Genomic DNA, 13,988 nt, shown 5'->3' on the forward strand with positions numbered 1-13,988 from the left:
CTAAAATGCTAACGTCAAATGGTGAAAACATTAAACATTAGCATACCGATGCAAACATTGTGTAGTGGTCTCACTTCTGGAAGCTAGTTTTAGCGTCCATTTTTAAAAGTGATTTTTAAATTCATTATCTCCATTGACTGTTTCTTATATCCTTATAAAAATACTGATATAAATTGTATAAACGCCCTGAAACAAGCTAACTAGCTACAAGGTGAATCATGACGATAATAAGATGTGACTGAAGTTTAATGTTGAAGGAACTACTTATCCCATAATGCATTACACATCCTAGATTGCACAGCAAATGGCTTCTATGTATGTATGTATGTATGTATCTAGAATTTAATCAATTTTTGTATTTTTGCATGATAATAATCGTTTGTCCCTGACTGCATTCCCCACTCTTGTGGTTTCTGAAGTTTGGCGCTAACTCAGTTACCTGACATTTGCAGGTTTAAGCACTTTTTGTTAGTACTACAGACATTCACCAATCAGAGATGTTTCAGTTTGGGATTGTTTGCAGAGTCGTTTGTTGAAGTGTTTCTCTTTAGACAAAGTTTGATATCATACAGGGTTGTGGTTTCTAAAGAAGTGCATGTCAGCATTTCTTGGTGCCAGAGCTCGTAGCAAGTCTTCTTTGCATGGTGCAGCATTATGGCTCATAATCAAAACCCTTATGGAAAACATAAATGGGATTTTTGCTTCTTCAGCAGGTAGTGTCCAATGTGGAGACCAGATAATCTTATTTTACTAAAGCTAAGAAAACTCAGATTAGCGACAGTAGTTGTTTACTTTCAGGGTTCCTGAAAAAGTATCAGGAAAGCCACCGCTTTACTTGTTTTGTCTCAACAGAAATCGTTAGGCCATCTGAGCCTTGGTGTAGCCTCGGAAATATGTAGCTCTAACAACACTTCAACCAAATTGCGTGAGATGCGTAGACTTGAGCGTTTTTTGGAGCTTAACCCACAATTGACACTAAAAATCATTATACTTTCTCTATAGTCTTTACTGCGACTGGATTTCATTAGTATGACTTTAGCGAGCCCACATATGCAGAACAACAGGCAGTATTAATTTGCTGGGATACTCATTTAATCCCTACAACTGAGCTAATAAGAAACATATTGTAAGTGGAAAAAAAAGTCATGCTAGATAATTTTATTACCAAAAGTCAAATAGTTTTCAGTCCTACCTAATATCATTATGGACTGGTATGATCTCTTTGTTGTCTTTTAAAGGAGGCTATGAAAGGAAAATCCTTGATAAGCAAACAATTTATGCGTTAGTGAAAAGTGTGAACAATATTTTTTTTTAATTAACAAACGAAACTGTCACTTGATGTTTATGTGAGAGCAGCAGTATGTAGCCTGTCTCCCTTTGTCTTTGTGTGCTTTGTGATCCTGTATTGTTTATTTTTAATACTCAAACGGTTGTCTGACAGCAGAACAGAGAGAATAATTAAGCAGGTTTTAGTGCTGTGACTCCCCAGTGTTCGTGTGGATTTGTTGGAAACAGAAAACAGCGTTTGAGTCAGAGGTAACAGAAAATGGGCTCTTTAACATTACAGGCATTTGCTTCCTCCCACATCCACATCAAAGTGTCACGTAAGATTCTCTGAGAATGCTAACAGTAGAATAAATCCAGCAACCCCCCACCCCATTTGAACTTTTACTACTATAAACACTTTCCTTCTTCCTGTCAGTGGTGACATTTATTTTAACCTGAGGTAGATGGTGCATAGTTCTGTTTTCCCACTGTTAGCCAGTCATGCTAGCATGGTGCGTTAAAGTCATCGCAGGCCTCGGGGCGAGTAGCTAAGTTGATAATTCATAGTATTTGGCCTTATCAGCAAGAGATGGCCCTGTGCTGTGAGGGGGGGATGACACAGACTTAGTCATTTGTTAATTTTATGCCCCTGTGACTGCTGCGTTTCATGTTGTCTGCTCCGCAGAGACCTCTGGAAACTGTGAAGTCACAGTGAGCCCACCAGCCTTCAAACTGCAGCAGCTCTTTTCATGTAGGCTGAATTAATTTCAATTTTCGTATAAAAATCTTTCCTCAAATTCTACTCAGCGTTTACCCAGAAAAACTATTTAACTAAATTAAACACATAGCTGCACACAGAAAGCCACAAAAATGTCATGCTAGTGATAATCAACCTCACCCAGTTCTACTTTGGTGGAATTTAGTCAGCCTGCTGGATTAGAATCACATCAGGCTGAAGGTTTTCCATAGATGACAGGTGTCAACTCATCAGACGAAGCGGCACGCCGTTCATACCAAAGCAGTTGAGGGAGTGATACAGAAACAGCTAATTAGCAAACTAATTAACTGTACATACCTGAGAACTGGCTTTGGCAGCTTTGTTGATCTACAGTGAAAGTTGTCTGCCTGGTTCTTCCTCAGTGGACGTGAAGTTCTCACTTCAAGAGCTGCGGAAAAACGAGAGAAAAATGAAGTCGGGGAGAAAATGTGCATTGCAGATGAAAAGGAAAAAAAATCTCAATGTTTTGCTACAGTTTTGATAGTAACATTATGTTTGTACTACATTTGTCCTGCGTAGTTTCACATGGCGTGCACAGAGTGAAAAGTCTTCCTGTACACATGCTCTCTCTTACATGAATAATTAAGTAATTCAGTTCTTGAAATATTTTACTCGTACTTTGTCACAGATAAATAACAGCAATAAAGCCATCTGTCTCTGCAGTGAGTTGTACATCCTGTGGATAAACTCTGTAGTCTCTGTTCTGCTCAGCAGAATCTGTGACCTTAAGGTAGTGGCGCATAAACTCTCTGCCTGCTGCAAGTTCTGGTTAAAAAGACCTTCGTCTACCTACTATTGCCAGCTGCAGTATTATTCAATTCAGTTTTATTTATATAGCACCAAATCACAGCAGCAAATGCCTCAAGTTGCTTTATATTGTAAGGTAAATACCCTAAAATAATTAGGAAATAAACCCCAACAATAAGGCGACCCTCTAAGAGCAAGCACTTGGTGAAATGGGAAGGAAAAACTCCCTTTTAACAGGAAGGAAGCTCCAGCAGAAGCAGGGGGTGGGAGGGCAGCCATCTGCTGGGACTGGCTGGGTGACGGGAGGAAGACAGGACAAAAACACACTGTGGAAGAGAGCCAGAGATTAATAATAACTAATGATTAAATGCAGAGTGGTGTGTAAGCACAAAGTGAGTGGAGAATAAACACTCAGTGCATCATGGGAATCCTCAGCAGCCTAGGCCTATGACAGCATAACTAAGGGACCGATGGAGAAAACATGAGATCATCTGTAGGCAGCCATTAATATACCTGATCAGTACATGCTAATTTTTGTGACAAAGGTAGCAAGAATAATTAGCTAAAGGAACAACAGGCCCTCTCTGAGGAAGTATAAAAGAATATAAAATTTATCATATAATGCTTAAAATAGAGCCACATATAAATAATTTCATGCTACAAATGATAAAAAAAAAAGCACAAGTCCTGTTAAAAAGATGTGTAAGAATCAAGGACATGTTTCTTTTCTCTGTCACAGCTGTCCCATTCAAGTAGATGAGATAACTTTGGCCAAAATAGGTATTTTTTTTAAGCGAAAAAGCTTCCTTTTGAATACTTCTGATTATTTTAATATCTGCTTAATCTCAAAGGCACCAGATTTTGATTAGTTACAAATATCTGTGAACTCACGGGGATTCGTTTACAAAAGAAAATGAGTGGTTTTCTAACAGCTGAATCCTTTTTGGCTTCAGCGGTGGTTATTTTCCCCGCGTGAATCATCAATTTGTGGTTATATTTCCTGCGTTTTTCTCCACCACCTTATGGGGTCAGCGGGGGATTGCGTGAGCTTGTGTAGTAAAAATTTATTTGTGCAGTTGACTGCACAGCAGTTCCTCTGCAAAGGCACCTGTTCCCTGTGAAGGACACAAAAACCAGGATAGGAGAAGGAGAAACGGTAGCGCTAAAGGACCCATCTGTTGCTCATTCAGCAGCAAGGACAGGTGGCTCTGAACTGTTTATAAAGACTTTAATTAATGATTCTCTGCCTTTCTCTCCCTCCGTTGCCTCCTTTCTGTTTTTTTTATCTTCGTCTCTCCTTCCTTTAGATTCAGAGACGACAAGGGCTACGTTCTGTACCCTCAGATCGGGGACCGGCTGGACCTCATCTGCCCTCCTCTGGACACCGCCAGGTCCACGCCGGAGTACGAGTTCTACAAGCTCTACCTCGTGTCGACGCGGGAGCAGGCGGACCGCTGCGAAGTGATGGGACCCCCCAACATCGTGCTCACTTGCGACGAGCCCACCCGCGAACGCCGCTTCACCATCAAGTTCCAGGAGTTCTCGCCCAACCTCTGGGGCCACGAGTTCAAGAGCATGCAAGACTACTACATCATCGGTGAGTGGAGGACCCTGACCAAACGCTGGGTCGATGTGTGTATGTGCGCTTACGGGCGTGTTTGTTGAGCCTTATTTGCAGTGTGCGGTTGGTGTCGGTTGGAGGGCGGGGGGTTGTTATGATTGCATGGTTGATTTCTGATTGTGCCTGAGTGTGTTTGTTTATTTCAGAGATGATAGCGCTGATTGGGCGGGTGTGTTTACAATAATTAGGTTTGAGAATTGCGTGTGATCCAGCCCACAGGCGGAGATACAGTACAGGACATGCACTGCACTAAAAAACAAGAAACACAACAAAACAAAACATTCATGACATTTGAGGGTTTTTTTCCCCCAAATGAAGTAAGATGTAGATTTTTTCACTAATTATTTACTCACCTAAAGTTTCACCTCTGTGGGATTACCACGCTTCAAATGCAATCTGTGTTTTCTTGTCTCTTCTTGCAGTATCTCTAGATGTGCTGCATGTGTGGGATTTTGTGTTTAGCGGTTAGATTCGTATCGAGATGCTGTCGGTCGTTGCGAAGCCCTCTTTGTCCCACAGCGCCGGGCTCGGGCCTGTTTATTGTTACTGCCAGCCTTAGACGGTGACCACAGATGGTGAGGCGCCGTTTGTTTTGGTTTGTTCAAAAGGCTTGTTTGGAGTTTAGCCGTGCGGATGACCCGATGAGGTCACCGAGGCGAGCGAGGCCAGGTGTCTGTATCGGACGGAACGATCGGCGGGTAAAGTTTGCGTCAACTGAAACATGTGGGTTGTTTTTAAATGCGGACCTGGGGCCAACTGGAGCAATGCACGCAACACATAGGGATCACACTCAAGTGCATGTATACACACACGCCCACGAGTTTCTAGTACAAACACAGGCGCTGTAAAAACACCTCGGGAGTGAGACAGCGAGCAGGATAGACAAAGAAAGAGAGAGCGAGAGACCCTGATTCCCATAGCTCCCCTCCCACGCACCTGCGAGGTCTATTCACTCAGGTGTGCAAATGCTCTTTTCATTTCTTTTCGTCTGCCGGTGGAAAATAAAAACCTAAAAACGACAGAAAGAGGAGAGCTAGGAGGAGGAGGAAGCTGGGACAGAGCTAGAAAGGCAGACAGACAGAGAGAGAGAGAGAGTACAGAAGAGACAAAGAGAATGTAAGATTTTTCCAAGTCTGTGAAGTCCCTCGTGCCTTTTGGTGTTCCATATTTGTTCACCTGTTTCAGGTGTGCTCGGTTTTTTACTATCAGTCCACAAAAGTGGCGTGTTTGTGAAGAGAGGCGAGGCTCTGGGCACATTTCTCCTTTACCCTGCGTCGATATCAGCTCACAAGTGTCTCTCTCTGATTAGATGTGAGTGAGCGAGATAGCGTGTCGCGGTGCAGTAAACCATCGTGTACTGTATGTACTGTAGGGACGTGTGTATTGGCGTATGTGCGCCCAGAATCTCGCCCTAATAAGTAGGGAGGAAAATGAATGCAAGCCTCACTTCCTGGTAGATGAATTAGTAACGGACTCAATATTGAGAGGACCCGAGCAGCCATCGAGTATCACAGGAATGTTGTCCTGTGGTTTCAGTAATCCGGTTTTGAAGCCTTGAGTTTGGTATTCCGACTCGCAGCATCTTTGTTTTTGTAGCTACAAGCGACCATATTTGTATAAGAAGGCGCACGCTAAGTTATTAGCTAACCTTAGAAAGCTTTAATAGGAAAAACACAATTCAAAAACTGTATTGCTTAGACATAGATACCTGCTAATTAGTTCCAAGTAACAAACAAATACAACAGTAGAACGTTACTAATGGCACAAATGTAGATAAAGAAATCAAATGCAGTAACTAGTAGACAGATACTGATATATCCACCTGATAGTCAAAGTAAGCATGTCCTATGTGATACATAACTTTACAAGGGGGCACGCCTTTTATAATTCAATTTAAGCAGATAAGTCGTATAAATAAATCTCCTCTCGCTGTTGTCCTGAAGGGGGGTTTATTTATAGAGACTAAAGTCAGGCTGCAAACTGTTTTCTCACAGAAAGTTGGAAATTTTAACATGAAAATCTAAGAGATTGACTCTCTGTTGCAGACTGCCACAAGTGGTCTTTAGAGGAACTGTAGTTTTAATTATGTTTCATTTTTTAATAGAAATGTAGACAAAACATGACCTGAAATGTGTTCCCATTTTCATGTCTTTCTATCTTGACTGTTCCCTGTCATACTTACACGACTGAACAGTTAAAGATGTCGAACACGCCCAGTTCCCTCCACGTGAGAAGAGTCAAAGTAGAATTTAGTTGTTGCCATGAAACATTTTGCGGGGCCGCGTAGGTGTAGGGTTCACATCTTTTCCTCCGACCTTTTATTTCGCTCCCCCTCTCTTCTGTACCCCAACCTGACAACCAGGTGTCCAGAGATAGAAACACCTTTATCTCCACTCACAGCCCAGACTGATCGATTGACAGCTCCAGCCCGATCGATGACGGCTGCAGCACAAGGTCACGCGCGCACTCTCGCTCTCATACGCACACGCAGAGGTTTACTCCCAGATTCGTAGAGAGACTCGGATAGGTGAGGGGGAGTATCCGATCGTAGAGAGCATTCGGTCCTGATAACTTATTGACGACATCGAGAGATCGCTTGTGTTTAGTGAGCAACCGGGCTTTGATCATGTGTCCTTAATGAAGAATCGCACCGAGTCTCTTACCAGAGCTTGTGTGTACTTAATGAGGTTGTGAGATAATTAATAACTGCTAATCCTGCTGCTAATTTAGTGCCACATATCTGCTGTCGCCTGTGTGCTAACCCTATAGGGAGGATATTGCACACGCTGAACACAGCGTGAACTATGGCTTGTCCCTGAATTTAGTTAAATGTATGTTTGCGGGTGTGTGTAAAGGCACCGATGTATGCAGAAGCCTCAGGGAAATCTGGTTTTAATTAACCTATAGCATTGTGTGATTTAATTTGCACACTGCAGACTGGGCACAAGCGAAAAGCATATGCGTGGTAATGCGGAGTTGCTGGCTGGTGGAACAGCAGGAGGAAACTCGGCAGTAGAGGTTAATTTAAAGTTAAACCTATTACAGATTACCTGTAACTTGCTTAAAGCCCACTGGGTGATTAGTTTCCCCTGCAGTTTGGCTCTCGAGTAAACACGTGGTAAATCAAAGCAGAAGCTCCGTGATTTGATTTTCACATTGCAGTCGTCGACAAGTGCCGTCACTGATCATCGCACGGGAAAATAACCCTTACGCGTCGACGAAAATCTCACAAGGAATCTGGAAAAAGGGGAAACTTGTTTTTGCAGTGTCTAACGCGTCACAGATGCTGCTGCTTTGTAATCAAATTACTTGAATCCTATTAAATGTTATTCTTCACTTCCGTATCCTGGGGAGAGGAGCGAAGCAGCGGGGAAATTGATTTGTCATACTTATTGATTGATGTTTGCATTCATAACATGAGGTCAGAGTTTATGTAAGCCCATTTCTCTGTCACGCTCTCCCGTCTTGTGTTTTGCCGCTTGCTCATCTTCTCCACCGTTTTAGTTTTTTTTTAACCCCTTTTACAAACAAACACACACACACACACACACACACGCACACACACACACACACACACACACACACACACACACACACACACACACACACACACGCACACACTCAGTGCATCAACCCCAGACTGCAGATCAAGCCTTTCTCTGCTTTTAATGAATCCTTTGAAATCAGGCGCCAAAGCCTTGTGTAACGCACACTTTATGCATGCATGCATGAGCAGACATAGAAAGTCTGCACAGTTAAAGTGCGGTCTGGATGACGTGTATCCTAATGAGAACTTCAGGAGGAAGCCATCTCCACACAGCTTATTGGATTTACAACTAAAAAGACACTTTAGGGAAATTATTACGAAACTTCCTTTTTTTTCACTTCACTCTGGCGAACCCAAGTTATGTTAATTGTTCCTCTTTTGTTTATCTGCTTTTGGACTTTTGTGTTTAAAAAAAATAAATCAACGTGCTCTCCAGACCGGTTGCTGTGCCTTGCTGGATAATCCACAGACCTCACTATGAACTGCTTTTATCTGAAGCGACAGTCCCAATAAAATCTGAGGACAGTGTGTATTATGGATTAGCCAGAGCTTTTTGTAATTTTGGCGAACATATCCTTAAGCACCCAGTTTCTTACAGATTAATTCAAAGTGACAAAGGTGCACGCTGTATTATCTTGGGAGTGTTTGTTTACAGATAAGCCTTATGCGATATTGAAATGCATTTGCAGAAGAAGGACGAGGACAGAAAATGATCATGGGCTGTATATCAAAGAAGGATAAGCCCGATGCTTTGACCTGTTGGTTTTTGACCTTGAGAACGTTTAAGCTTCTGGTTTAGCTCCATTTTCTGGAACCAGAAGTCACAATGAGATTGGATTATTGAGTGGATCGTCAATCCATCAGCTAATGCTAGCAAATATTATGTGACTTAGATCTCAGATCAGTGGAGGTAAAGCTCCCTCTGTCTTGGTACACCTCTCTATCGACTTTAAACCTTAACAAAATTCAAAAGGATTAATTATTTAAAAATTGATTCAATCAATCAACCAACCAACCAACCAACCCCAGTGAGTTTCTTTTGTATCAGGCTGTAAACATAGAAGTCTTTGAGGACTCACTCACCTCTAGAGGAAGCCTTAAGTGGTCACTGGAAGAAATGCAGTTTTTGGTATGTCTGCATTAGCTGTATTTCTAATCTGAGGTTGGTACTTGTCAAAAATGTTCACTTTCAAAACTTGTACGTTGATCTCACTTAAATGTGCTTTCCTGTAATTCTTTATTGTGTTGTAATTCAATATGGCCCTGGTCCTGGGACCTCACACATAAATTTAAAGCCAGAGGCGAGGACAGCCACAGTGAGATCAAAAAATAGAACAGAGCAGGCATCAGCCACAGCAGACCAGCGTGAAAGAAGAGGCTGAGGCTGAAGGGAATTGCAAAGCAGCTTGCAGCACGAAAAATGACATCACCAGTATGAAATTTGCCAACTCGATCTGTTGAAAGGTATTAGATGAGCCATCAGCTGATGTGGGCTAGCATTCAGATCACCTGACCTTCAGGCCCAGCTTGACTTTTGTGGCCGGCCTGAAGTAATGCTGTGCTTGATTTTATATCAAAAGGGACACCACCCTTCTTCACAATAAAGCTGGCTAGAGCTCATTTCAAGTACCAGGCATGACTGTTGAGTGATGAAAGCGACTGGGAAAGATAGCTAACTCAGAACAAGGGAGACAAAAGAGGGATGGTGTCGGAAGAGACTTTGATAGAGTATGAATATGTTGTGCATGCTGAGGGATCAAAGCTGAAGGGACAGAGCAAATAGTAAGAAGATGTCAGACAGTTGTGGGCCGGTCCTGATGTGCGTGCCTGATGTGAATGGGGTGTGAGTGTCAGCTGATACACCACCAGAGCACACCACTCATCTGGAGTGCGACACTGAAACAGCTCGGTCACTTCCAATCACTGCTGCTGATGTCAAGGACATGGCAACAGGCGCGCGCACACACGCACGCATGTTTGAACACACACTGACTTACAGTGAATAATCGCACTCTTGATATACATATGACCTTGCATGTGAGCGAACTCTTTCTGTCTCTCACCATCTAACACACCCACCCACCCGCACGCACAGACACCCACAAATGGCAGTAATCCTCCTCGGTGCCCACTCTAACATATGCACGCTCACATCACCGTACACAGGGGCATTTTCAGAAATGTATGCACTCACACACACTTCGCCACTCCGTGCAGAGCTGTGGTCGCAAACACACACAAAACGCTCTCAAAATAGCTGCCGCGCACCCACCCACACCCGAAAAGACACAGGAACATATGCACAAGTGCGCACAAAGTTTAGTCAGATCCGCGGTGGGGAACGGGTCAGTCGCCGTGGGACTCCGGTGTTGTCGTTGCACGCCGAGACAGATGGCAGAGCGTGTATGAGTGTGCGCACATTTGTGGCAGGTACAGGTATGAAAGCATATGTGGACGTTTTGTGTGTGTGTGACTGCGCGGTTAGCAGGTGCATGTATGGATATGTAGCATTGGCATATTTTTCTGTGTTTGCGCAAGAGCATGAATGACTCCCAGCGGTGTGGTTACGGAGCAGGGCCCCCAGAGCACGGTGCTTGCATTTGCACAATGGCCGAGATAAACAACCTCACCCCACTAATATGAATAATAGAAGAGCTGACTGGAGCCTGCAAACCGAGAAAAAAATGTGTTTGTGCATATTTGTGTGTGTGTGTGTGTGTGTGTGTATGTGTGTGTGTCGTTTCTAATTTTTTATTTTTTTTTTGTGGGAAGTTTACTGATATGTTGGTGCATGTGTTTATTTGGTAGCTATTTAAATGTCACAGCTTCTCACTCTGCAAATTTGAGTTTCTCTCTCCCACTCTGTTGTATTCCTTTTCTCTATCCATTGGTCATGGTTTCTGCTCTCTATCATTTTGTGATTTTTAAAATTTTTTTTATTGATATATATGTTCTGGGCAGCACGGTGGCACGGTGGTTAGCACTGTTGCCGCACAGCAAGAAGGTCCTGAGTTCAATTCCAACACCAGGCCGGGGTCTTTCTGTGTGGAGTTTGCATGTTCTCCCCGTGTTTGCGTGGGTTCTCTCCGGGTACTCCGGCTTCCTCCCACTGTCCAAAGACATGCAGCTTGTGGGGATAGGTTAATTGGATAATCCAAATTGTCACTAGGTGTCAATGTGCGAATGAATGTGAGTGCGAATGGTTGTCTGTCCCTGTGTGTTGGCCCTGCGACAGACTGGCGACCTGTCCAGGGTGTACCCCGCCTCTCACCCTATGACAGCTGGGATAGGCTCCAGCGTCCCCAGCGACCCTGAAAAGGACAAGCGGAAGCGAATGGATGGATGGATATATATGCTCTTGAGCACATGTCAGACTTTTAGCCTTTAATGGAAAGTTTTGGACAGGGTGGGGCAGTGTGTGTGTGTGTGTGTGTGTGTGTGTGTTTGTGTGGTCTAATTGTTGGACAGCACTGGGTAGCGCGTGCAGACAGGAACGTCAAAGTGTTCAATAATGCAGACGTACTCTCTGGTTTATTTATCAGGGTTAAGCTGAAATAAATGACACAGAATCCACATGGGGAAGGGAGGGGCGACAGAAAAAAGGGGGGATGTGGGGCGGGGTTGGGGAGGAGGGGGGGGGGGGGTTAAAGTGGAAGAGTGAGAGACAGACCAAGAGAGAGAAAGATGGAGAGTGACAGCGAAGCGGAGAGTGAAATAGAGAGGAGAGAAGAGACAACAGAGGGGAGAGGAAGCAGAGAGAAACGCTGCACTGCAGCCTAAATGAGCTGCACCTCTCTGCCACTCGACATTACTTTATGATTCCCCGTGTGCATACGTGCGTGGCTGTGCGAGTGTGCGGCACCCAAGTTTGTTTGTGACTGCAGTCGGGAGAGTGAAAGTGAAAGATTCAGGGAAAATAATGGAAGGATGGAACTCAGCTGGGTGGAAGAGGTGGGGAATCCAGGGACTCAGAGAAATCTATATCTGTTGAATATTTGATCAAGTTTAAGCCCTCTGATTTGAGCCTCCTGCCAGGCACTAAAGCAACCAAAGACACGGGGGAGAGGAGAGGAAGAGCTGCAGGAAGGAGCGAGAAACAAGATGACCACAGTGAGGGGCTTTCGGCTAGGGTAGGGGTTGTTTTTATACAGATATCCCGCTAGCATCCAAATGCAGCCCTGTATATGCCGTCTTTACTTCTGTCAATGGGCAGAAGAAGGAATAAACTTAGAGAGGACCTACCTTCATCATTTCCAGTAGTTCTGGGCGATACTGCAAATTTTGGTACGGGGCTCGTACTGCTGATACAGATATTATTACCAATACTTTTATCATATACAGGCAGGTTATGCTGGGGAGAACAGTGTTCAAGACTGCAAATTCTGAACATGTTTTAATGACCACTAAATCACCTTTATTTTTACTTTTCACAGTAATTAGTTAACACAACTGAACACCCCTTTCACCTTTTCATGTTTTTTAAAACTAGGTTTTTTTGGAGACCTGAAATGTAAATGTGTTTTTCTCTAAATGATGTGTATTCCCCGAGTTGGCGAGTGGTTGCTGGCTGTTGTTGGGTGGAATCGGCAACAAAGCAGACTGCTAGTAGTTCCAGTACACTCACTATCTCACCACCATTCAGTAGTTCAACTTCAAAGGGTTTGATGCAAACGTGAAATAGAGAGAATTTGCCTTTAAACAATAGTGGTGCCTTACTGATGAAGCACCTTTCAAAAACACGACTGTGTGCACAACAACTGTCTCTATTTTTGGTTTGCGTTGCACTCTTTCACACGAGTTTTCCATGCAGGCTATAGGCAACTCAGTAATCTAGTGACCAAAGCAGTTTTAATTAGGTTTTCAGTGCAGCGCTATATACTGTACCAGTTTCACCTAACAACAGCAAGCAACCTCCTGCAACCACTTGCCAACCAGTCAAGGAATGCACATTTTTCCATAGCAACCAGTGGTTATCAAGGGCCACTGACTGGTCTCTAGGTCTGCGTGAGTTTAGTTTGAGCAATCGATTTCACAGCCTTTAGTGGCGATGTCCAGTAACCAGTCGGGCATAGTCTACTCATTTTGCCATAGTGGGCAGTGTTTGCCACGTAGTTTCCAACCAACCAACCAACCAACCAACCAACCAACCAACCTGTGTGACTGAGGTCTAAGTAGAAAACATCAAGCAATTAAAGCCCTCTGAACTCCATCATTCAAAAATTTGACCATTTAATAAGAGCGTCCACCACTGGAACAATATCATGTCTTGATGATAAAACAAATTGAAAAGCATAACAGGTCTACTTTACCGACCTGCTGAGAAACTAGTCATGTATATATTGTTACATTTACGGTAACAATCAAACTTTCAACCCCACTTTGTTATACAGTTTCTTTTTAAAAGAGTAATCTTTGGTAGTTTAGTAGAAAAACTGAATCGGCTTAGCTGAGAACTGAAGCAAAGTCACAGAAACGGTATGATGTCTGTTTGTCAAAGCCCCATTAGGCTGAAAACAGGTGACATCTCATCCTATTCAGGCCTTGAGCAGCGTGTTAGTGGATGTTTCCCATCTCTGATCAGCACTTACTTTATTTAGTTATGGCTGTCAGAGCTTCAACGAGTCAAATTCCTCATGAATCTTAATGTATATGAAGCTTTATAAAAGACGGTAAGCAAATAAAGTGAGTAAAGAGGATATCTGGTTCATTCTCAGTTAATTGCATTTTTCGACTTAAGTTCTGCGACTCGCTGGTGTGCGAAAACTCAGCTGAACTCTTCACCTATTTAATTTTTTTCCTTAGAAATTAAAAATAGGAACCTGCACACAAGCGCTCTCTGCCATTCCGACCACACAGAATAAAACCGTGTTGTACATTTTTCAACCTCAAGTGTTTTTATGCTTTCACATCTTTTGTGGCCCTCGGGGGACATGCCTCCAGTTCGCTCCGAGCCAGCCCTCGACAACTATTTTGAGGTGGACCCGAGACTGCTTTTCTAGCCTGCAACACATTTTTCACACTCTACTAAA

The 13,988-nt window shown here is 43.4% G+C and overlaps 1 protein-coding gene across 1 annotated transcript in view; it reads left to right on the forward strand.

The window, feature by feature from the left end:
- Nucleotides 1-13,988, forward strand: part of efnb3b (ephrin-B3b) — a 95,725-nt gene that overhangs the window by 38,095 nt on the left and 43,642 nt on the right. Inside the window, exon 2 of the mRNA XM_082526514.1 lies at nucleotides 4,099-4,388. Within this exon, the coding sequence (XP_082382640.1) occupies nucleotides 4,099-4,388 (290 nt within the window). The remainder of the gene's footprint in view (nucleotides 1-4,098; nucleotides 4,389-13,988) is intronic.

This window comes from Aulonocara stuartgranti, assembly GCF_965226115.1.
Source record: "Aulonocara stuartgranti genome assembly, chromosome: 3".
Lineage (NCBI taxonomy): Eukaryota > Metazoa > Chordata > Actinopteri > Cichliformes > Cichlidae > Aulonocara > Aulonocara stuartgranti.